The sequence below is a fragment of the Arvicola amphibius genome, chromosome 8 (assembly GCF_903992535.2).
Source record: "Arvicola amphibius chromosome 8, mArvAmp1.2, whole genome shotgun sequence".
Taxonomy (NCBI): Eukaryota; Metazoa; Chordata; class Mammalia; order Rodentia; family Cricetidae; genus Arvicola; species Arvicola amphibius.
This window is the reverse complement of record NC_052054.1, coordinates 98,990,784-99,012,911: the sequence shown is the minus strand read 5'-3', so window position 1 is coordinate 99,012,911 and position 22,128 is coordinate 98,990,784. Positions and strand designations below refer to the sequence as shown.

At 50.3% G+C, this 22,128-nt stretch overlaps 1 protein-coding gene across 1 annotated transcript in view; it reads right to left on the bottom strand.

The window, feature by feature from the left end:
- Ankmy1 (ankyrin repeat and MYND domain containing 1) overlaps nucleotides 1-22,128 on the bottom strand; it is a 45,169-nt gene that overhangs the window by 553 nt on the left and 22,488 nt on the right. The window contains exons 12-17 of the mRNA XM_038340685.1: nucleotides 21,310-21,417; nucleotides 20,321-20,452; nucleotides 19,054-19,167; nucleotides 18,579-18,744; nucleotides 12,137-12,212; nucleotides 11,206-11,366 (exon numbers count right to left, since the gene is read on the bottom strand). Of these exons, the coding sequence (XP_038196613.1) occupies nucleotides 11,206-11,366; nucleotides 12,137-12,212; nucleotides 18,579-18,744; nucleotides 19,054-19,167; nucleotides 20,321-20,452; nucleotides 21,310-21,417 (757 nt within the window). The remainder of the gene's footprint in view (nucleotides 1-11,205; nucleotides 11,367-12,136; nucleotides 12,213-18,578; nucleotides 18,745-19,053; nucleotides 19,168-20,320; nucleotides 20,453-21,309; nucleotides 21,418-22,128) is intronic.

The following is a 22,128-nucleotide window of genomic DNA, read 5'->3' as shown; positions in this document are numbered from 1 at the left end:
AGTCAGCAGCCAGGCCTGTGCCAGGTCTAGCACCAGATAAATGCCAGGTCAGCACCTTGTACCTAAGTCCTTCCACAGGGCTGCCAAAGAGGCTAGCTAGAGAGTAGTCCCTTCCCTGCCATCATGAGTTCTCAGAGCCTTCCTCATGAGAACTCAGGAAGGCACCAGCATCCTGACTGGCCTAGTGACCGCGGCCAGTTCTCCCACACACCTGCAGGCAATCCTGCAAACCAGCACGGTGCTTTTAGCCCACACATGCGCTCACCCGTACTCGTCCATGCACATGCCCATACATCCCAAGCCATTAGAAGGCAGAGGTTAGAGAGCCAACGCGGTGACCCTGGGTGGGTGAGGGACTAGGACTCCTAGGGCACAGTTGTAGTTGGCCAGCTGCTTCGCCGAAAACCAAGGCTGCCTGGTGAGGAACAGGAGCAGCTGTTGCCCAGCAGGGCTTTCCCTCTGCAAGGAAGCCCGCCTAGATGAAAACTACCCCATGTCCACACAACTCAGGGACAAGTGGATTGCCCTGAAAGTAAGACCTTAGTAACTGAACACTTCCCTTGTACACGTCCCGAAGGGATGAGTGGGAGCACTTATTTCCAGCACAGACCCGCCTCCAAGTGCAGTCTGAAGTAGCACTGGAGCGAGCCAGCCAAGATGGCAGCCCTCGGAATGTGAAGAGCTGATCTAAGCCACCCGCCCAACGGCCCTATCGTGGATTCTGAAGCCAGCATAGGGAACGCAGCAAGACCTATGAAGATGGGACAGAGGGATCCAGCTGTCCATTATATATGAAATTCACCATTGTGGTGGCTTGAATCAGAATGGCACCTACAGACTCATCTGTTGAATGTTTAGTCCCTAGCCAGTGGAGCTGTTTGGGAAGGATTAGGAGGTATAGCCTTGTTAGCAGAGGGTGTGTCACTGGGGACCTCTGAGGTTTGACTCTTTGCTTACTGCTTGTGGATCAGATGTAAGCTCTCAATCACTGCTCCAGCACCATGCCTGCCTGCCTGCCACCATGATCCCTGCCATGATGGTCATGGACTCACACTCTGAAACTCTGAGTCCCCATAAATATTTTTTTCTACAGGTTCCTTTGATCACGGTGTTTTTTCATAACAATAGAAAGGTTACTAAGTCAGCCATTGGGCTGAATGAGAAGGGATTTAAAAATATATCCTATGTGAACAGTAACTAAGATGCCATGGAAGTGTCTCTATCAACCAGACAAAAACAGACTGCCAGTCCGAATCACAAGGTCACCATGTGATCATAAAGAAGGCAGTTCATTCATTGATCAGATATAGCAATTGTAAGTAAATGTGTGCCTAACACTAGTGCACTGAACAAACAAAGCCAACGCTGGCACATCTGAAGGAAATGTAAACAGTAACTTCAGCATCCCATAATATTTGGTGATGAGTATATAATACAGACAGAAAATAACAAGGGAGCAACAAACTTGGAAAAATACTAAAGATAGAGTGGGCTAGCATACACACAGATAATTCCATCCACCACAGAGTGCCTGTGTGTCTCAGGAACATAGGCATCTCCAGGGCAGATCACATGATCAAAATCTTATCAGTATCTTTCCTAACCACAGTGTTATGAAACTAGATAATCAACAATCTGAGGAACTTAGACAAATTCCCACAGGTATGTGGGAATAAATAACATACTCTTCCATAACCAGAAAGTCAAAAAAGAAATTCGAAAGGAAGTTAAAAGCTATCTTGAGGCAAATGGAAATGTGAAAGCACATCAAGACTCATGGAGTGTACCAAAAGCAGTTCTTTTAGAAGTGTCTGCAGTGGCAAACATCCATAGTAGAAAAAGGAACCCAGCCAGCCTAACTTCACTCGAGGGACAAAAAAGGACAAGCTATATATAAAGCAAATAAAATAATCACGATCCAAGCAGAAATCAATGAAATAGAAACTAGAAAAAAGTGATAAAACTGTCAAATCTTTAGCTAAACTAAAAATAATCTCCAAATTATTCATGAAGAGGAGTCATTACAACATGCTATAGGAATAGAAACAATCATAAAAGATTAATAATTTTATACCTACACATTAGAAAACCTGGAAGAAATGGAGAATGTCCTAGAAATATACAACTTATGTAGGCCAAATTGTAAAGAAACAGAGTTTGAACAAACATAACAAACATGAAGATACTAAATCAGCAATAACAGGCAAACCCCACATGAAAGCCCAGGACAAGGGGACTTTGTGGGTGAATTCTACAAAGCATTTAAAGGAGGATTAAATCTCACAGAAAACGGAACAGGAGGTGGTAGGGAGTCTTATAGACTCACTTTACAGGGCAGTGATCTCCCTCACACCAAATTCAGAAAGGGAACAATAAGAAAAACCATATTCCCTGTGAACTTGTCACAATCCGTGTCACCAGTACATTGAAGGAATCATGGAATGTGACCCAGGGCCACCTCCCTGGGCTGCAGAGAGATTCAGCATATACAAATCGATGTGATGCATTAAATAGTCACAGAATAAAGAATAAAAACCACCCAGTAATCACATAGATGTTAAAAAAATAACTTCTGACAAAATTTAACATATTTTTATGGTTAAAGAATAAAATTAGGCTATTATGAGAGACTGTATTTTGGTATGTGATAGAGTATTTTCCTTAATTTGCCAAATATAAATGAACTAAATATTGCAACTATAATTCTTGCTTGATAACTGTTTTGTTGTATGTAATCTTGCTATGTCAAAGTTAAAACCTTCCTTTTTATTTAGACAGAAAAGGGAGGTGATGTGGGATTCCCCTCTGTATGCTGTAAATATGTTTTATTACCATTGATTAATAAAGAAGTTTCTTTGGGCCTATGGCAGGGAAGACTAGAGCAAGGCAGGAATTCCAAGCAGAGATAGAGGAAAAAAGAAGGCAGAGTCAGACGCCATGTAGCCGCTAAAGGAAAAAGACGCCAGCCCTCCAAAACCTTACTGGTAAACCACGACACTCATGGTAAAATATAAAATAATAGAAATGGGTTAATTTAAGATGTAAGAGTTAACAAAAAACCTGAGCTAATAGGCCAAGCAATGTTGCAATTAATATAGTTTTTGTGTCATTATTTCAGGTCTGGGTGGCCAGGAAATGAACAAGTAGCTTCTGTCAACAAGTGTGTGTGTGTGTGTGTGTGTGTGTGTGTGTGTGTCCACACCTAACAGCATACTTGATGAACAAAAAACAAATAAATAAAAATACCTAAAATCTCTTTATCTAAGATGAAGAACAAGGTGAGGATCCCATTTCACCATTTTCACTCAGCTTATTGCCTAGAAGTCCTAGATAGCAAAAGACAAGAAAAAGGATATAAAGGGCCGCGGTTCTGAAATCACATTATCTTCACTGGCAGACAACAACATGTGTATTTCTCTGCAGAATTACGCCGAACTCCGAGAGCTAACAAGAAGTCTCAGCCCAGTACCAAGATGTCGAACTGACATAAAGTCCATGTGTAAAAACAATGAGTCATCTGAAAAGAAACTAAGGGGCCGGGGGTGGTGGTGCATACCTTCAATCCCAGCACTCGGAAGGCTGAGGCAGGAGGATAGAGTTCAAGGTCAGACTAGGCTACATAGCAACACTTTGTCTAGGGATATAGAACAGAAGTAGAGCGCTGGTCTTGCGTATGCAAAGCTCTGTGTTTGCTTCTCAGAGCCAAGAAGAAAAATAGGGTGAATGGGACAGGGAAGGCACGGGAGAAGAAAGGGAGGAGCTAAGGGTACAATCTCATCTGTAATAACATGAAAATTAAAATACATAGAAATAAATATATCTGAGGAGGTAAAAAAACTATAAGCTAGAAATCAGAAAACATTGGCAAATGAGTTTAAAAAGACATAAGTAAATAAAATATACCATGATCTGGACTGAGAAAATTAATACTGCTGGAATGCTTGATACCATCCAAAACAATCTACAGACCAAAAGCCCAATAATATCTTTCATAGGGCGATCCTAAAATTCATAAAAGACCCTGAGAACCAAAGCTATGTCTGAGGAAGAACCAAGACTATGGGGGTGTGGAGGTGTCCCGTTTTCTATTTAAAACTGCCAACAAAACTAATGGAAACAGTAGCAGGAGCTAGGTAAGAACGGACATGGGTAAGAATACAGGAAGCCCAGGAATTAGTGAAAGCACACACATCCAGCTACTCAACAAGACCAGGAGAATACAGTGGAGAAATGATACTCTCCCAAGCAGTGTAGTCTGAAGAGGCTTCCTGGCTTCAGTCGGGAGGAGCCAGGACCTGGGGGAGAACAGGGAAATGGATGTCCTTCCCAGACTTCAAGGGAACAAACTATCAAGGGAAGCCACAGCCCTGGCCTTGGCTACACTGCCTGTAGCACAGACCCTTCTTCTGGCTACCTGTTTCTCCCTCTCCAGAGAACACAGAGGTTCCCAAACTTCTGCACAGAACCCTGGCACCCATGTTCTAGCCTTCCATCTCCATGACGACCCAAGCTACTCTTCGCTGTTGCCATCTGAGACCCTCTCGGGGCCATCCACAGCTCTTTTGCCTTTCCTCCCAAGCCCTGGATGGTCACCTGGCCCTGGACCCTGGCAGCAGTCCACTCTCCCAAAAGGCCAGATGTCGGAAGGAGTTGAGAAGAGGTGCCCATTCTTGCTGGTCTGCAGCCAAACTCTAACTCCATGCCCCAGACTCTGCCCTCTCTTGCTGCCCCCTATTGACTTCCTAGTCTGTATGGAGCCAAACTCCATCTGTGTCCATAGCCTGCCATGTCTTGCCTCCTTCAGAGACCCCTGGGCACATCTTGCCCCTATCCTGCTTACTGGCCAGGTCCATCCCATCCATTACTTCCTGACTCTCCCCCTACAACTCTGTCCTCGTTTCCTGCACTGAGTCTGTGCTCTCTAGAGGTACGATCTGATCACTTGCCATGCCCCACATCTAACCGGGGGCTTGCCTCCTTGCTTTGGCACCGTTCCCTGTGGGCCTTTGAGAGCTCAGGCGGATAGCAAGGTACCTACCCATTCACCCAGACAGAAAGGACAAGGCAGCTGAGTTTAGCCCAAAAGAAAAACCCAGAATTCCAGGTGAGCAATGAGAAGGGGATTCTGGGGGGAACAGAGATGGAGATACTGGGCCCCATAGACATTGGCACCTCGAGGATGGCCTAAGAACCCCCCTGGGAGGCAGCCTCCAGAGAAAGGGCTTCTCTTCCCTCCCAAGGTGCCTGGGCCTCAACAACTCTCATCAGTCTCTGCCCTTTGTCCTCCTCATCCCACCAGCTGATCCCGCATGCTTCGGGAACAGGAGCACACGAGCTGCAGCAGAGTGGCAACCACTTTGGACGTTCGCTATGTTCTTTCCACATTCAAGTTCCCGGCAGCACCTGGCAACCATCGGGACAGCTCAGAGGCAGAGATTCAGCTCTGCTCTGCTAGTGGAATCCTCAACAGCTTCCCTGACTTTGGGGCACCTGATGGAGGCACATGTCCTCTGTACGCAGGCTGGACTCTAAACTGAATCCTGATCCCCTGCTGCTTTGGCCCACTGGGGTCCCCCAGGGAGTGCAGGTCCAGGGCAGCCCTGATTTCCTGAGGGCTGCCTGCATGAGGGGGGTACTTTGGGGAGGTGCCAACGCTAGAACAAGAGAAGGAGCGCATCTCCCAATAGGGACGGAAGTTAGCTTCAAGGTGGAGGCTTGGCAGCTGAGCACCAGCGCATAGGTAAGTAGAGAGTGTCAGAGAGAAAACAGAGCAGCTGTTGGGGTTTGCAGCCTCTCCTTCCCCTACTGTCTCACCCCTACCATAGGACAGCATAGAAGGCTCACCCAGTGGTCTCAATACTATGCAGGAGGCCCCTGAGATAGAAAAGGTGCTGGTAGCAGGAGCCACAGGATGGATTCTGAGATGCTGGGACAAGTGCTTGGGCTATCCCCTAGAGAGGGCTGGGTTAAGGTTCCGGTAGGCAGCAGGTGTATGGTAGAGGAGGCCCCGCCCTCCATCTGGCCATGTGCGGACCTCTCCTACTTCTTCCCTCCATGTTCCAAGTGACCCTGCAGCTCTTACCGCACACCACCTGCCCCAGAATACCCACAATAGCCACAAACAGCACTAGGGCCAGCAGCCCTACTGAGGGTGAGGAGGAAAGAGATTCTGCTTTGAATACCAGCTTTGAGTATCACCTCTCTTCCCTGCAGGCAGAAGCATCAGTGGCATGGGGCATGACCACTTTAGAATTTCTTCCCTTTTCCTCCGTTCCCTGGCCTGAGAGTTCAGGCCTCTGAGTGCTCTGGAGTACAAGCCAGCTGGCTTCATGAGAAAGTTAACTGCTCCCCAGGACTTGCCAAGGCTCTAAGAAGACGGGGAGGGGCTGCTCCTCGAAAGAGCATAGATACAATTCCCTCCTGGATTTCCAGCCCCAGCCCTCCCATAGTATCTCACTTCTTCTGCTTAGAAACAAAGTTCCCTGCTAAGAGGGGCTTTTCTCGAGTTCCAGGACAGCCAGGACTGTTTCACAGAGTAACTCTCTCTAGACCATATGCCCAGGGCCACAAGGCCCCTCCTTGCTTTAATGAGCAACCCCATCCATGTATGCATTGCCCCACCTACCCCCTCTCACTCTCAATCCTTCTTTCCACCAATACACAGCAAGTGTAGCTGGAATGCGGGTTCCTGAGGCAGAGGGACCAGGCCACCATGTCCCATGACCTAAAAGGTGCCGGCTAACAACAGAGTTGATCCAGAAGAGACAATACATCTCTGAGCCTGTGACTAGCAGGAAAGGCTCAGACAAGGACCCAGCGAAAGCCACCCAGTGAAGGTGGACACAGCAGGGAGCCACAAGGGGCAAGCAAGTCTGGGTGGGGCTAAAGACAGGCATTGCTGCAGTGGCAGGGAGACCCCAGGAGGGATTGTTCCAGGAGGGGACAGAGAAACCAGGAACACCGTGCAGGATAATCAGGACAGGAGGGACGGGGCTCCACTGGGCTTTGCTTTTGAGGGCAGGGATAAGCTGACTTCTACAGGTAAGATGTGATGTGAAAGCCGGAGAGGAGCCATCAACGAATCCCATGCAAAGAAAACGACGGAAGTACAGCCTCACATCGAACCTGGAGGTCTCAGTACTTCCAGGTTCCCCACTGTCTTTCACGAAACCAGCCAACTGCAAACTCCCCGCAAGATAATTGAGCTCGATGACTAAATCCACAATCGTATCTGAAAGGGCTTCAGGGAGATGTGAGTGGGATTGTCCGGCAGACAAGAAAAGGTGTCACAGCCCTGCAGGTTGAGGCCACAGGCTTTGGAGTCACCTGCAGTTCAGATGAAAGATATGACTGCCGGTCACCACAGGCCGTCTTAGGGACGACCCAGGACCTTTCAGTTCCAGGCAGAAAGTGAAACCATGGGTCGATGGGTGACATACTAAAATAGCTATGATCAGCAGAAATAAGTCACCCCTATCTACAGCCTCATCAGCCAACAGCTCCCTCAGCCTCAGGGATGGATAGATCTAACCGCTTTCATGTGGTACAGCTCAGGCTGCAAGAAGCCACTTTACAGGGGAGACAGAAAAAGGAGTCGCGATGCCACCAAGTTCCCCACACAAAAGGTGTGAGAAAGAAGATGAAAGGACATAAATTTCACACCAACACGGACAGGTGTCACACACGGTCACTCTGAGGCACCCACCTCTCTTAGACCGACATAACCTCTGAGAGCACACTTCACACCAACACGGACAGATGTTACACACGGTCACTCTGAGGCAATGACCTCTCTTAGACTGACATAACCTCTGAGAGCACACTTCACATCAACACGAACAGGTGTCCACACATGGTCACACTGTGGCGCCCACCTCTCTCAGACTGACATAGCCTCTGAGAGCAGACTTCAGAACACAGGGAAGGCTTCCTGGAAACCAATGGAAGGGATAAAACCCCAATGAGTGTGTGCATGTGTGTGTGACCCTTTGTAGACTGAAGGACAAAATGGCCTGAGTTATAATCTGGCACTCCAACCAGCCTCCACGACTAATTGAGAAATTGTGGAACAAGCGCATTAGAAAGTAAGCTTTAGGCCACTGTCATACTGTTCAAGGCAGAACTCAGCAGAGAGGTGTGTGTGCATGGCATCTTGGAGGGCTGTGTGCAGCCACAGATTAAAATCTAAATATATTCCCCAGGTGTTCAGAATGGACCCTAAGATTAATATGGTTGTCACTATTATCTCCTTTAAAACAATTAGGGGTGGCTGGAAAATTAGCTCAGCAGTTTAAGAGCCAACTTTCTGCTTTTCCAGAGGACTCAGGTTCAACACCCAGCAGCCACAAGGTAGCCCACAACCATCTGCAACTCCAATTCCAGGAGATGGGGTGCCCTCTTCTGGCCTCTTCAGTCATCAGCCAAGCATTTCTATACATAAATTCATTCAGGCAAAGCATTCATATAAGATAAAATGAAAACAATTAGCACATATTTTAGTAAAACATGGTAGGGCTTTCACTTGGAGAAAATGTTGTAGAAAAAAGTACAAATAAAAGGTGTCCATGGCCTTGTTTGGAACAGAGAAATGCCCTTATCTTAGGTATGCATGTGTGTATGTGTCCCTGGCTAGTCCCTGCATCCCTGCACGTCTGGAGACCCTTGCTGGTATCAGGGTAACTGTCATTTGCATTTGCTTGCTCTTGCTTTCCATAAGAAACGTGGAAGCTCCTTCTTTGCTAATGGACTGGAGGGGGATGCTCGTGCACACCGGCTGCTGACATGGGCACCAGCACCCCAACCGGGAAGGCCCACTCTAGAACAAGGAGCTGGGTCACCCATAGTAACAACCCATCGGTGCTAGGGGACAAAGCTCCAGTCCTTGCCTGTCAGGAGTCCCTCTTGGAAAGCTATCTGTGGCTGAGTTCCACAAGGAACAGCTTGTCGTCCTCACCTACATATGTAAGCCTTACCTGCCACCCCTATGAACCTCCCCCTTAGAGTAGAATTCAAAACCCACCCACCAGTATTGCTGTGCAGCTGCCAGGAGACAGGCTGCCCAGCTGGTGTCTTCCCCAATCCTCTCAAGCTCTGTAGCTCCCTTTCCACTTCTCCAGTCCTGTGCTCTCTGCCCCACTTCCTCCCCAGGCACCCCTAGGCCTGTCTACCTTCAGGCAAGTGGCTACAGTCCTCCCTGCCTGCCCTCTTTGTCACCCTGAAAGTGGAACTGGTTCTCCAGGGCAGACTTGCCAGCCTTGGCCACACTGCCTTGCTCTAGTCCTGTCCCTTTACCCTCATCAGTCCCTGTGACTTCCACTGTGGCCGCAGGACAAGCTGAGCGCACATGGCAGACGTGCAACTAATGTACCATGAGAGTACCCTGGACCCCATAGGGAGTGGGAGTCCCTGGAAGGGACCTAGATAGCAGAGAACGGCTCTTCTCTTTGGGACCGGGAGATGCCTCCAACTGGGAGAACCCGTGCCAGCATGAGCCAGGAGCTGTGACTGCCCTGCAGTCAGCTCTCTAGCAGAGTCCCTTACCCCTGATCTGCCAGCCTACCAGCCCTTTGCCTTTCCTGGCGTACTGGGCAAGGCATAGCACAGGCCTTATGAGAGACTGTCAGGGTAGTCATCACCAGCATGGACAGGGATTCTGAGACTTGGTCCAGGACACAGACTTGAGAACACACCATAGGTTACTTTATTGCCAGGTCAGAAAGACAAAGACTGTTGTGACATGCAGCCGCAGTAGCACACTCACTTCTTGAATGAGGCCAGAACAGGGCGCAACCCTGGGCTCCTCCCCAGGCTCAGCACCAAGCGCTGTTCCCTCACTGGGATTCTGCTGCTTTCCACACCGAGTTATCCGCATGGGGCACTGAATGGATAAGAGGAGGCACAGGGAGGGATATGGAGGGCCAACTGCTGGGCCTGAGCAAGAGACTTAAGGGGTAGATGAATCTGGAGTGTCCCTAAGGAGACCAAGCCCAGGTGCAGTGACCACTACACCTTGCTTCCTAGACCAAAATGTTTCTCTCCCTGAGTGGCCCCCACTCTACGGGTTGCCCGTGAGAGAGCCCCCACCTCACTCAGCTACAGTCTGCAATCAACTTCTCTATGCTTTGCCCAGAACTTGTAAGTGCTGCCTGCAACAATAGGAAGGGCTGGCTATGGTCACCTTTCAAAGACACCTCCCTGCAAGATCTGCAAGGCAAAAGCTATTACCAAATTCTGGGTAAATCCCACTGAGGGTACCTGTTACAGGAAATCCTGGTTTTATAGAGGAGTAGCCCAGCCACTTGGCAGGTGCCAAGTCCAGGGCAGTGGATAATGCCCCCTAAAATGCCAGTATTAGAATACAGCCAGACCCCTGTGCCATTCACCACTTTAGTAGAGTCGGGGCGGGGGGAGATTGGAGGGGAAAGGCATAGAGTCAGGGGGGAGGAGGATGGAGGAAAAAAGCATAGAGTCAGGGTGAAGGAGGATGGATGGGGAGGGCATAGATCCAGGGAGTAGGAGGATGGAGGGGAGAACAGAGCCGGGGGGAGGAGCATGGAGGGGAAGGGCATAGATCCAGGGAGTAGGAGGATGGAGGGGAGGACAGAGCCGGGGGGAGGAGCATGGAGGGGAAGGGCATAGAGTCAGGGGGAGGAGGATGGAGGGGAAGGGCATAGATCCAGGGAGGAGGAGGATGGAGGGGAGGACAGAGCCGGGGGGAGGATCAAGGATGCCATTCATAGAAGCAGACACTTGGAACCCATATTGCTACAAATTTTAAGGGTGGGGGGCTGCTATGTGGACACTTTAGAAGCAGCCCCCTATGGTAAGCACCATCTTGTGTTGCATGTGACTAGCAGATGCCCGGTGACAGCAAATCGCCTGGCACCCATCTCTCAGCTCTGCAAGGAAGTTACATGGCCACTTTCCAGGTAGTTGCCATGCACAGAGACATCACCACAGGTGAAGAGCCAGGATGGCTCCCTGCTCTATCCTCCCTTTTCCACCCCTCAAGACACATACACACACACACACACAAAACTACCCATTCAGTCCTGGATGTAAATTCCAGGAAAACATCATGAAAGAGCTTCCAAAGGAAATGGCGATTCTCTTCCTCCACCCACTCCCCAGGCCTACATCTTTGTCCTGGGAGGCAGTAGAAGGCCCCTCCCTCGCCAGCCCATCCCAACATGGCACCCAACTTACTCAAGATCATGACGTCATTGCAGTCCTTTTTATGGAAGTCAGCCCAGGCCTTGGTCTTGCAATACTTGCTGCAGGTCAGGATCCCATAGCAGCGGGGACAGGGTGTGAGGCGGACCCCAATGGAGCGACCACACTGGTAGCAAAACTTGTAAAAGGCAAGGCTGTGACAGAATCCCAGGGTCAGGTCTGTGCCTACACCTGAGCTCCTAAGGTCTACAGTCATGTCCACACATCCCACCAGGCAGAGCAGCTACCACATATAAACAGAAGCCCTGATGTCCCCACCCACAGTAGTCTCCACACGGTTATTCTCAACAGTTAATACACACGGAGCCTTTGGGCCCACCACAGGTTCTGCGATAAAAGCTGTTCAGGCAAAGTCTGTGTATCCAACATGGAGGCTGGAGGCAGCTTACCGGCACAGAATAAAACGGGTTGTAAGTAGTATGGCTGCTATGAATCAGCTACTCAAGGGCAGACCTCAGAGCTCGTGTGTGGGGTAAGACTCAACACCAACCTCCATTTCCAGAGGAGATGCCCCCCACCGCCCTCTCTATCCCTGCCCTGTCCCTCCGGATTGATGGTGCAGATGTTCCCACGAATATGTGCCCCAGAGGGCACACAGCACAGGTGACTACAGAGTCCGTCACACAAACACAAACACCCTGCAAGAGGATGATGGGACTCCTGGAAAAACAGTGCTTGAGCTGGGTTGTGCTCTGCCCCGGGGGGGTGGCCATCCCCGCCCCGAAGATGCAGAGCTTGTGTGTCATCCCCCCCACCCCCCGACAACCAAGTTCACTGAGTGTGCCCTGAGACTTCATCTGTTAGCCTCATTCCGGCTGGAGCCTGTGCCTCTGTGCCGGGCTGCCTGGCCAAGGCTCTGCTACTCAGGACAGAGAGAGAAGGCGGCCCCCAGGGACCCACTCACTGCTGCTTTTCTGTGGCTGGGGTTTTAGGCACGCTGGAGCTCCTCTTCTTCATCCTGTGACTGGTAGACAGCTCCGCTGTGGAGACAGCTGAGTTAGCACCCCGTGGGCAGGGGAGCACGGCAGCTGGGGGAGGGGTCCTCACCCGTGGCCACCACCTGTGCCTCGGAGGGCTTACCTACCTGCAGCCCCTGCCTAGGTCCTACAGTTGCCTTCCACCTCCATTCAAGATCTGCCTTGCTACACCACTAAAGGCTACCAGGCAGCCTTGCCCAGTTCGCAGACTCTGAAGGAGTCACCCTGATGACCTCCCATCTGTCTCTGAAGTCCTGGTTATTTTTCCCTGCTCGTTCTCAGAGGCCAGTTGTTACTTGCTCAGAAACCTGAATTGGTAAGAGTCCACAGTGGTGGCTAATCTTATCAGTTTGTTGATTTAAAATCTCCTAGGAGACAAACCTCTGAGCATGTCGGGGAGGGCATTTTCAGACAGGCTCAACTGACATGGCTCGACCAATCCTGAATATAAGTGGCACCATCCCATGGGACGGGGGCCCAGACTAAATAAAAAGGAGACATGAGCCGAGACCAGCGTTCGTCTCTGCGGCTGGACTGAGGACATAAGGTGACCAGTCACTTCCTGCTTCTGTCAGCACAACTTCCCTCTTGAACTGTAAACCAAAATGAATGCTTTCTCCCTGAAGTGGCACGTGCTGGGTACTTTGCCATGGTAACAAGGAAAGTAACTAATCCAGAAAACCAGTGCCAGGGGCTGAGGCTGTTGCTGTGATGGATCTGGTCCTGTGGAGGAACTGATGTGTGGGAGGAATGTGAGAGAATCTGGAGCAGTGGGGTAGACTAGCCCTAGACTGCGGCAAACCAAGCTCAGTGGGCCTTTCTGGGGGAGTTCGGAAAACCAGAACGGCTAAAGGAATAAAGAACCACAGGCAGTGGGGGCTCAGCTCATGAAGTTTCTGAGAAGATCAGGACTCTTTTGAGACTTGGACTGGAGTTTATTCAGGTTAGACTCTGGCAAAGAATCCACCTTCATTCTACCCATGTCTTCAGAGTGTGGGGGAGGCTGAATCCCTAATGTAGAAATTTCTTTAGCAGATGACAGCATGGCACTCGAGCTGTGGCATGGTCACTGCTCACTGTTCGTATTTGGATCAACAGTGAGAGAGAGCAGCAAGTTTAGTGAGGAAAACAGAGCTAGCATGAGAGAGACAATGTGAGGCGCAGTAGAACCTGAGGTGGGGCTAGCCAAAGTTTTTGGGAGTCCATAGAGTTCTAGCACATCTCCAGATGCGCAGAAATGGAGCTGTAGGATTTGGTGTTCACCTTGTTGAGATTTGGTCTTGCTTTACTCTGGTCTTCTCTTGCTGTCTGCCTTGGTTACTTTTTATACTGCTGTGATCAGACACTGTGGCCAGGAGAAGCTACAGAAGAGTTTATTTGGGACTCAGTTTGAGAGGGCTAGAGTCCGTGCCTGTCATGGCAGAGAGCATAGCATCGGGTGGGCAGGCGTGGTAGCATCAGGCGGGCAGGCGTGGCTGCTGAAGCAGTAGCTGAGAGCTTACATCTTCATCCGCAGACCTGAGACAGAGCTAACTGGGAATGGCACGGACTTTTGAAAACCTGCAAAGCCTGCTGCAGTGCCACACCTCCTCCAGCCAGGCCACACCCACTAATCCTTCCCAAGTGATTTCACCAACTGAGGGCCAAACATTCAAACTCATGAGCCTATGGGGGCCACTGTCATCCACATCACCACACTATCTCTGGTCCTCTCTTCTAGAATGGGGAGGTTCACCCCATGCGCTATGAGATGAGAATGAGGCCATAGGAAAGCCAGTAGAACACTATGATTTCAAGGTGGTGTGTGGCCTGGAGAGAGGGCTCAACAGGCGGACAGCGCTTCCCACCATACCTGACCACCGGCGTTCAATCTCCGCTACCCATGTGGTAAAAGGAGAGGACTGGGAGGACTGATTCTTGATGCTTACATGTTGTCTTGGCCGCTATGTGTGTGCCAAAGCACACATTCACCCACCACACACACACACACACACACACACACACACACACACACACACAACCTAAAGGTAATAAAAATAAAACTAAAGGGTGATGTGCTTAGAGGCCAAGTTTGACAATGAGTGGACTAGCGATCCTTCATCTTGACAGGCAAGCAGCAGAATTTAGCCTTGCCAAAGAGACAGACAGGTTTAGCTGACACAGGAAGGCCACCCTTGATGCAGGCAGGGTCCAGCCCCTAGGCTGTGGGCCATGAATGAGTAAAGAGGAGAAAGCAACTTGGAGCGGCAACATTAACCTCTCTCTACTTCCTGACTTCAGGTGCCACGTGACCAGCTGCTTGCCAGCTCCTGCCGCCAGGCCTCCCCACCATGATGGATTATATTCCCTTCTCAAACTACGAATCAAATTAACGTCTTCCTCCTCGAAGTAGCTCGCTTCAGGATTTCATCACAGCAGTGAGGACAGTAACCGACGGATCTCTTCTCCCCTGCTCCCAGTACTATGCCGCTCCTTGGAAGGTGCAGCCTTGGGAATTCCACTGTCACCACAGGATGACGGTGGCTTGAGCAGGGCTGTTTAATTCTTTGAATTTCTGGTTGGTTGTCTCTGGCTTCCAACAGTGCTTCCTCCTGGCAGAACTTGCTCAAAAGACCGACACAGCCAATCAGGGCTGCCTGCAAGGACAGGCCCAGATCGGTGTTGGCTGCTTGCTCTTTCCAGTCTCCTCTCCCTCCCATGCTCACTGGCTCCTAGTCACAGCTGTCTACCTTGTTCCTCCAGCTGGGTTTCCACTCTTTTCACGGTTGCCCTCAAAACCTTTAGTAGCTCCAAGGACACCAACAGGAAGTCTCAGTTACAACGATGTTACATCCTTGAGAGAGATTTAGGGCGCTCTGTTAAAGGGGCTTTTCCTCTGAGTAATATGAGCTGAGGTCCTGGAGCCAATGGCACATGTGGAGACAATGGCACACATCTCTAAGAGACAGTCCTCATGTTAGGAACTGAGTACCCAGGGCAGAGTAGGAGGTCTTCACAGCTTGCGTCTCCTGGCATGGAATCCTGCCCCACCAACTGGACAAGGTGGTCAGGGTCCCAGGATCTTCATCAACACTGAAATTGAGGCTGTGCCTCTCTCTGTCCACCAAGGGAGATTCAGCGCAACAGCGGAGTCTCTCTTCCCATCACAGGAGGCATGGACTCTGTGTAGAGCCCGGCCTGTGGGGTGAGCAGTTAAAAACGGCATGAAGACTGCTGTCCTCTGTGATTTCCAGAAAGGAAAGGCCTCCTGTTAGGGATTTCTGGAGGAAAAGCTTCCGATTGGGGGTTTCTAGAAGAAAGGCCTCCTGTTGGGGCTTTCTTGGCTATGCCAGCCTGAAGTGAACTCTCTGCTTCCATGAACTGGCAGCATGAAAAGGAAAAGCAGGCCCCAGTTTAGCATTCAATATGAAGGTCTGTTTGCATGGAACTTTGTGGATTTTGTTGACTAATTGTTCCCTTATTCCTTGCACGGTCTTTGAACCACTTGCCGAAACCTTACATAGTGGGGTGTTGCATTTTTGCTTTGTATTGGGGTGTGTTTTGGTGTGTGTATGTGTGTGTCTTAGGTCTGCAGACAATGCCAGGCTACCATGGCAAAGGTGGGTACTAGATCTGTTATTGTATGAGAGCTATACCGATGAGGAAGAGGAGAAGGAGGAACTGTTCCCTTGTGTACAGCCACCATCCTTCTCTTGAAACTTCTCATACTCCATTAAGCAGGTCTGCTAACAGCTCTTGGCTTCTGTTATCTGGGAATGGTTTTGGTTTTGCCTTCTTTCTTTAAGAATAGTTTTGCTAGCTATAAAGAAAACTTCTTAATCAAGAGTAATTTCCGTGGCTCAGTGGTTAAGAGCACGGGCTGCTCTTCAGAGAGCCTGAGTTCAGTTGCCAGCACCTACATGGCAGTTCCAGATCCAAGGGAACTACCAGCACCCTCTTCTGGCCTCTCTGGGCCCTGGGCACACAAGTGGTGCACATGTATACGTGCAGACAAAACAATCACACACATAGAAAAGTTCACGATAGTTTTAAAGCAAAAGAGCAGTGCCTGATGAGAAGTCAACTACTGGTACTCCCTTGTAAGGACCAAACCATCTTTGTTCTTGATGCTCTGATGTCCTCCTGGTCTTCAGGGGTTTCAGACATTTCATTATAAGGTGTCTCTGGATTTCTTTGCACTTTCTTCTAGAATGTACTGATTAGCACTTTTAGTGGCCCTGGGATACCGTAAGCTCACACATCTTTAACTGCCTCCTGCTTCTTTCTCTTCCTCTTCTGGAATCTCAACACGTGTGCTGATGAGCTCACGGGTGCCACACTTCTGTTGAACTTGGTGCCTTTATGTTGGTACCTTCTTCTCTCCTCTTCAGACTGAACTCATCCCTTTATTGTCTTCTGGCTTGATGATTTCTTTTTTAGTTATAGCCGAGACCCTCTAAGAGAATGTTTGACTAGGGGGAGCTAGACTGGTTGTGAACACTAGAATTCCCAACTGGAATTTTTGATAATTTCCACTCTTTACTGATATTCTCTACTCTGCAAGGTGTTGCCAGGGTGCCTTCCTTTACTTCTTTACAATGTGTTTTGGGGTTTTGAACATGTTTATAATGGCGCTGCTATTAAATCTGACATCTGGACCCTCACCAGCAGTGTCTGTGGTTCATGTTAGCAAATGGGTCAGACTCCCTTTCTTTGCATGCGTCTTGTGTTGATCCTAGTGTTGTGCTGGGTCCTAATCCCACACCCAGCCCATGCTTGCTGCTGTTTGCTTGTTTGGTGGTTATCTGGGTTATGAGGTGTCCCCATCCCACACCATGAAGTGCAGCCTAGGGCATGGCCCCAGTCATCCTCTCTGTCTCTGTCCACCAGTGCTGGGCTGGTTACTCCACTGGTTTTAGAAGTGTTCTTGGAACATAAGCGACCTCTCGGAGTGAGTCAGTCACTTTGTGGCTGTTTCAGGGGAAAGTCTCCAAGGCCAGTGCCTGAGCTTATTCTAAACTCTGGATTGCTCCTCTGCCCTCATTTCTCCTGGATCTTTCTAGTGGTAAGTCATCCTGCAGTTCAGCCTGTGGTACCAGTGGACCTACTCCCTCATAGATGCATCTCACTATCGGGCCTGAACTGGTCCATGCTCTATTGAAAATGAGTCCGTTTCTCTGTCAAAGCTTACTGCTTTACAGCATGGTGCCAAGGCTCTGGAAACAGTGGGGGATGGCAAACCTCTCCATGGGTGATAGCCCTACTTTGGGATCTACTCAGGGAGGGAAAGGAGAGATTATATGGTCAGGTCTTCTCAGCCAGCTTCCTCAGCCAGTCCCCCACCTAGGAGCGGTTGTGAGAGATCAGAGGCCCAGAATTCTCAGTGGTATCCTAACAAAGGCAGAACCTGCGCCCTGCAGTAGAGACTGCATATGAATACAGGCATCACCTTCCAGTCACACCGGCCAGAACTCAGCCTCTACATTCTTCGTCTGTGTCCAAATGGGACAGCTGTTTGCGTCAGGACAAGTTGGTAGTGTGGGCAGGGATGAAGGTACAGGAATAGTTGGCGGCTGTGTATGCGTGTGTGTACGTGGACAATAATTAGGTTCTGGCCACAAATGCACTAGAAGGTTTATGGGTGGGACTGTAAGGTGTGGGGGTGGAGCTGGTTGTGTGTATAAAAGAGAGCGGTAGTTCAGTGTGTAAGTGTATAAGCTTGGGTGTATAGATGGCTGCGTGTAAGCGTGGGTGTGTAGCTGGGAACTATTTGTGGAGAACGGGGGTAGGTGGGTGTGAGCATGGGAGATGGGGAGGATGAGTGCATGTAGGGGGGGTTCAGGATATTGGGGTGTGAGTGTGCAGGTGGGTAGGTGGGCGTGTGTGGCAGATATGGTCGTGGGGTAGGAGTAGGCTACTCTGTAGGGGAAAGAGTGGATTATATTTAATTGTGGCTGAATTTGTGGCCATCAGGAAGGTGTACAGGTTGGTATAGGTATGGAGATAAGTGGACCCTACATGTTTTTGAAGCAGGCATTTGTGTGTGTGGATGCAGGGTGTATGGGGGAGGCAGTGGTTCATGTGTGGGAGTCTCATGTGGGAGGACAGGTGTGCTTTGGGGACAATGTGAGTGAAGGCATCTGTGGGCATGAAGGTTACGTGCACGGTGGGTAATCGGGGTGTTGGGAACGAGTAGCGGGCGTGTAGCCGTGTGTGAGAAAGTTGGAACAGGGAGGGCTGCAGTTTGACGTGACTGAGAGTGAAACCCTCGGGGACACCGCCAGTGGGGGAGGTGTGGAAAGGGTGTGGGTGAGCGGATAGAGGCCTGAAGAACGAGAGTGCCGGGGCAAGAACAGAGCTAGGCCGTGCACCCTGACAAGCCTCGCCTACCCCGTTTGCTCAGGTACAGCGCCTTCGTGTCCAGCTGATTCTCTTTGCAAAGGACGGCACGCCTCAACTGCACACCCATATATTCTAGCAGCCTTTTCCGGGCCATGAATATCTCCCGCTCTGCTGGCATCAGAGCATGGAAGGGACAGTGGGCGATCTTCCGGTCCTACGACAGAGCACAGGGTCACTATGGGTCCTTGGGGCTGTCACTTGCCAGCCAAGAACACTCAAGGCTCACCAAGGACTTCAGGCCACCCCCAGCCCAGACTGCAGAGTAACTGAGTGAGCAGGCCACCTCTCCATCCCCGGTAATGTGACTGAGGACACAGAGGGCCACTTGCCCACAAGTGCCCAAAGCACCTGTTTACCATCATGAGGTCGTCTTCCCCAGAAGACCACCTTGGCTGTGGACTCCTAGCTTTGCCCAAGAGAAGCCAAGTCTCAGAGGGGTTGTGCTCAGGAAATGAAGCCACACCTGGTAGAATTTGAAGTAGCCATAGTCCACAGCTGTCCCCACTGCCATCCTGTCACCTTGCACAAGCAACACAGGTTTCAGAACATCTGCCCCGTAGCTAATCAGCCGGTCAATCTGGAAAACGCAGAATCTGTTAAGCACACTGGGCTACTGGAAGGGTGACAGAAGTCACCTGTAACACTGGAGTGTGCAGGGCAATTCCACGTGTGACCATGTCATAATGTGCATGGCTCTCGGGTCACTGGGCAGCTGAAAGACAGCCAAAGGGCACCGCCCAGCCAGAGAGCACAGCTGCCCAGAAGGATCATTGTCCCCTGCTTTTTACAGGGTAGCCATGGCCCATGTGTGTGAGAAAGTCAGAGACAAATACGATAGACAAGATTGACCTAGCCTCATCCCAAGATGCCACTCCCTGGAAGAGAGCCCTCCCTGACTCCATTCATGTAACATCGTGAATGTATAGATGGAATGTGGCACGCACATACAGTGGAGCATCAGTCAGCCTTCAAAAGCTGTGTCCAGCTTACATAAGTGAGAAGCGCCCCCTGTCAGCACACCAGGGCAGGGTGGAAGGGGGGACAACATCTCTGCGTCACCTGTTTCTGAACCACTCCTTAGCCTGTGCATGTTATTATGTGCAGTGCAATGAGTGACCTGAGAGTTGTCAGAGTTCACAACCAAGACTGGAATACAGTAAAACAAGCGCTGATGGCTGCAGTTGGCTGACCAGTGGAATCGGGAGGGTGTGGATTAGGTGTGGACTAGGTATGGCTGTTATTCAATAAATTCCAGCTGGGTGTGGTGGTGGACAGCTGTAATTCCAGCCCTTAGGAGGCTGAGACAAAAGATTACAAATTTGAAACTGGGAGAGGCTACAGAACAAGGAACCCCCCCCCAACACACACACACACACACACACACACACACACACACCAAAGAACACCTAAATAAATACATCCAGGCATTGTGGAAAGATACAAACATCTACTTCCTTAGCATATTTCATTCACACAGGTCACAAACCCTGGGTTCCAGGAAGCCCACAATGCAGAAGCGGACCTGCCAGGTCCAGAGACTGTCAACAGATTAACACCATCTCATTTCCCAAGCACTGTGGGAGGGGGTGCTAGCTGCAGGATGCTGGGTCCTTTAGTCTGTTTTAGCCAAGATGTGATCTTAAGATGACACAGCCTATCCCACCCTGACCCCAGCCAGTACTCACCATCCCCCTACCTCATCCCCTGCATCCTCCCATGCTTCCCCTCACCAGGGCAATCTTGTTCTCGGTGCTCCTCAGTTGCTCATAGGCCAGGTCACATACAACGCATAGGGCAGTGCCCAAGCCTTTGGTCAGAGGCAAGTTGGGGTCAGCTCCCTGGGACAGGAGCTCCTTCACAACCTGGACACACAAACAGACTCCTCAGCGACCATAACTCTGGGTATGATCCACAGGTCCCACCCACAGGGAACATAATGGGTGGGAAGGATCATGGTGAAGCTCCTTAGGGAGAAGTTGCAGTTCTTCCCACGGCCTGGTTATGACATTATCTTGCTCCAATGCAACTGCTCTGATGGGTCCTGCTCGTGTCTCATTTTCTAGCCCAGGGAAGAGCATGGCTCTCGGGCAGGTACGTACCACTGGCCAGGAGCAGCGCATGCTGTCCGGGCCCTTTGCCTGATCCTCCCCAACTCTCCTTTTTCTTTCATAATACTCATCAATATCTAAAACTGTGCTAAATGCTGGTATAGGGCCTGATTCCTCCCCCCCCCCCCCCAGCTATGATGTGTGTCGGGGGATCCTCAAAGCAGAGGCTCTATTCCAAACCTACTGCTCATAGTGGTTCCTTCCTTCCCATTGAAGGTGCTCAGTAAGCAAAAGTTAAATGAAAGCAAGGATGGGTGAGAGGTTGTGTAGGCTGGGGGAGGGCAGGTGAACAAGTAGGTGGACGGGTAGATGGACATCTGGGTAGGTAAGGGAAAGGCTGAGTAGCTATGCGGTTAGATTGGCAGGTGGGTGGCTGGATGGGTCAGTAAGTGGGAGACTGGGGAGATGAACCAACCAGTAGACGGAAAAGTAGAAAATGACACAGCAAACCCAGTGGCTGATTGGAGGAAAGGAGTCAATGGTGGCAGAAAAAGCACAACTGCCTGGTGCACATGTACACAGGAGGTGGGTACATGAGCACCACACACACAAGACAGGCACTGGGTGTACAGGCGTGCGGGAGTCAGGCTCGTGGGTGCGGAGAGGCTCACCAGGTCATTCCCACTGGCAATGGACAGGGAGAGCGGGGAGTGGCCGCTCCACAGCATGTTTGGATTCGCTCTGTGTGAGAGAAGGAGCCGGACTATGTCCCTGGCACACTGTGGGAAGAGAGGCAGAAGCACATGAAGTCAGAGGATTCCCCTACACACCACCAATAACACTATCGCCACCTTTAAAGTCAAGCCAGTCACTCGACTGCTGGCTCCTTGCACCAGCACCACCTAAGCAAAAACTCCAAACAGGGACATGGGACAGGGGAGATGGAGGCTGCTCAGACAGGAATTCATTTACAGGAAGCAAACAGAAAAGGCACTGGGATGATGGAGGGAAGTTCCTTTACCTGGGTTCACTTGGGAGCCTCTCCCCAGTACTGTGGGTTACACAGTGGTCCCTCTATTTCCCCCACCGCAGGGGCTTCTCTCTAGCTGCCCTATACACTTTGCTGACACTATCCCCTCAGCATGTGACAAACCTTAGGAGCTGGGGACCAATCTCCTTCCCCAGCCTGTTTCCCTGCAGCCTTAGTGACTGGCCAATGACATGCCAGAAATCTGTGGAAGGGCTTTTGGGAAAGCTTCTCCATTTCAACAGATAATATGGAGGTGTAACAGCTTGATTACCGCAGCCTCGACGCCCTCCACTATGGACTCTGAACTCCACGCCCTCGCCACTGACGTTTCCACTACCCAATGATAGTGTCATGATAGTGTCTCCTACTTTCCCGGGACTTTTCATTCTGAAATACACACGAGGGGAAAATTGTTTGTTCAGGCCAATACCTCACACTGGCCAGAGCCTTGGTCAGCCTG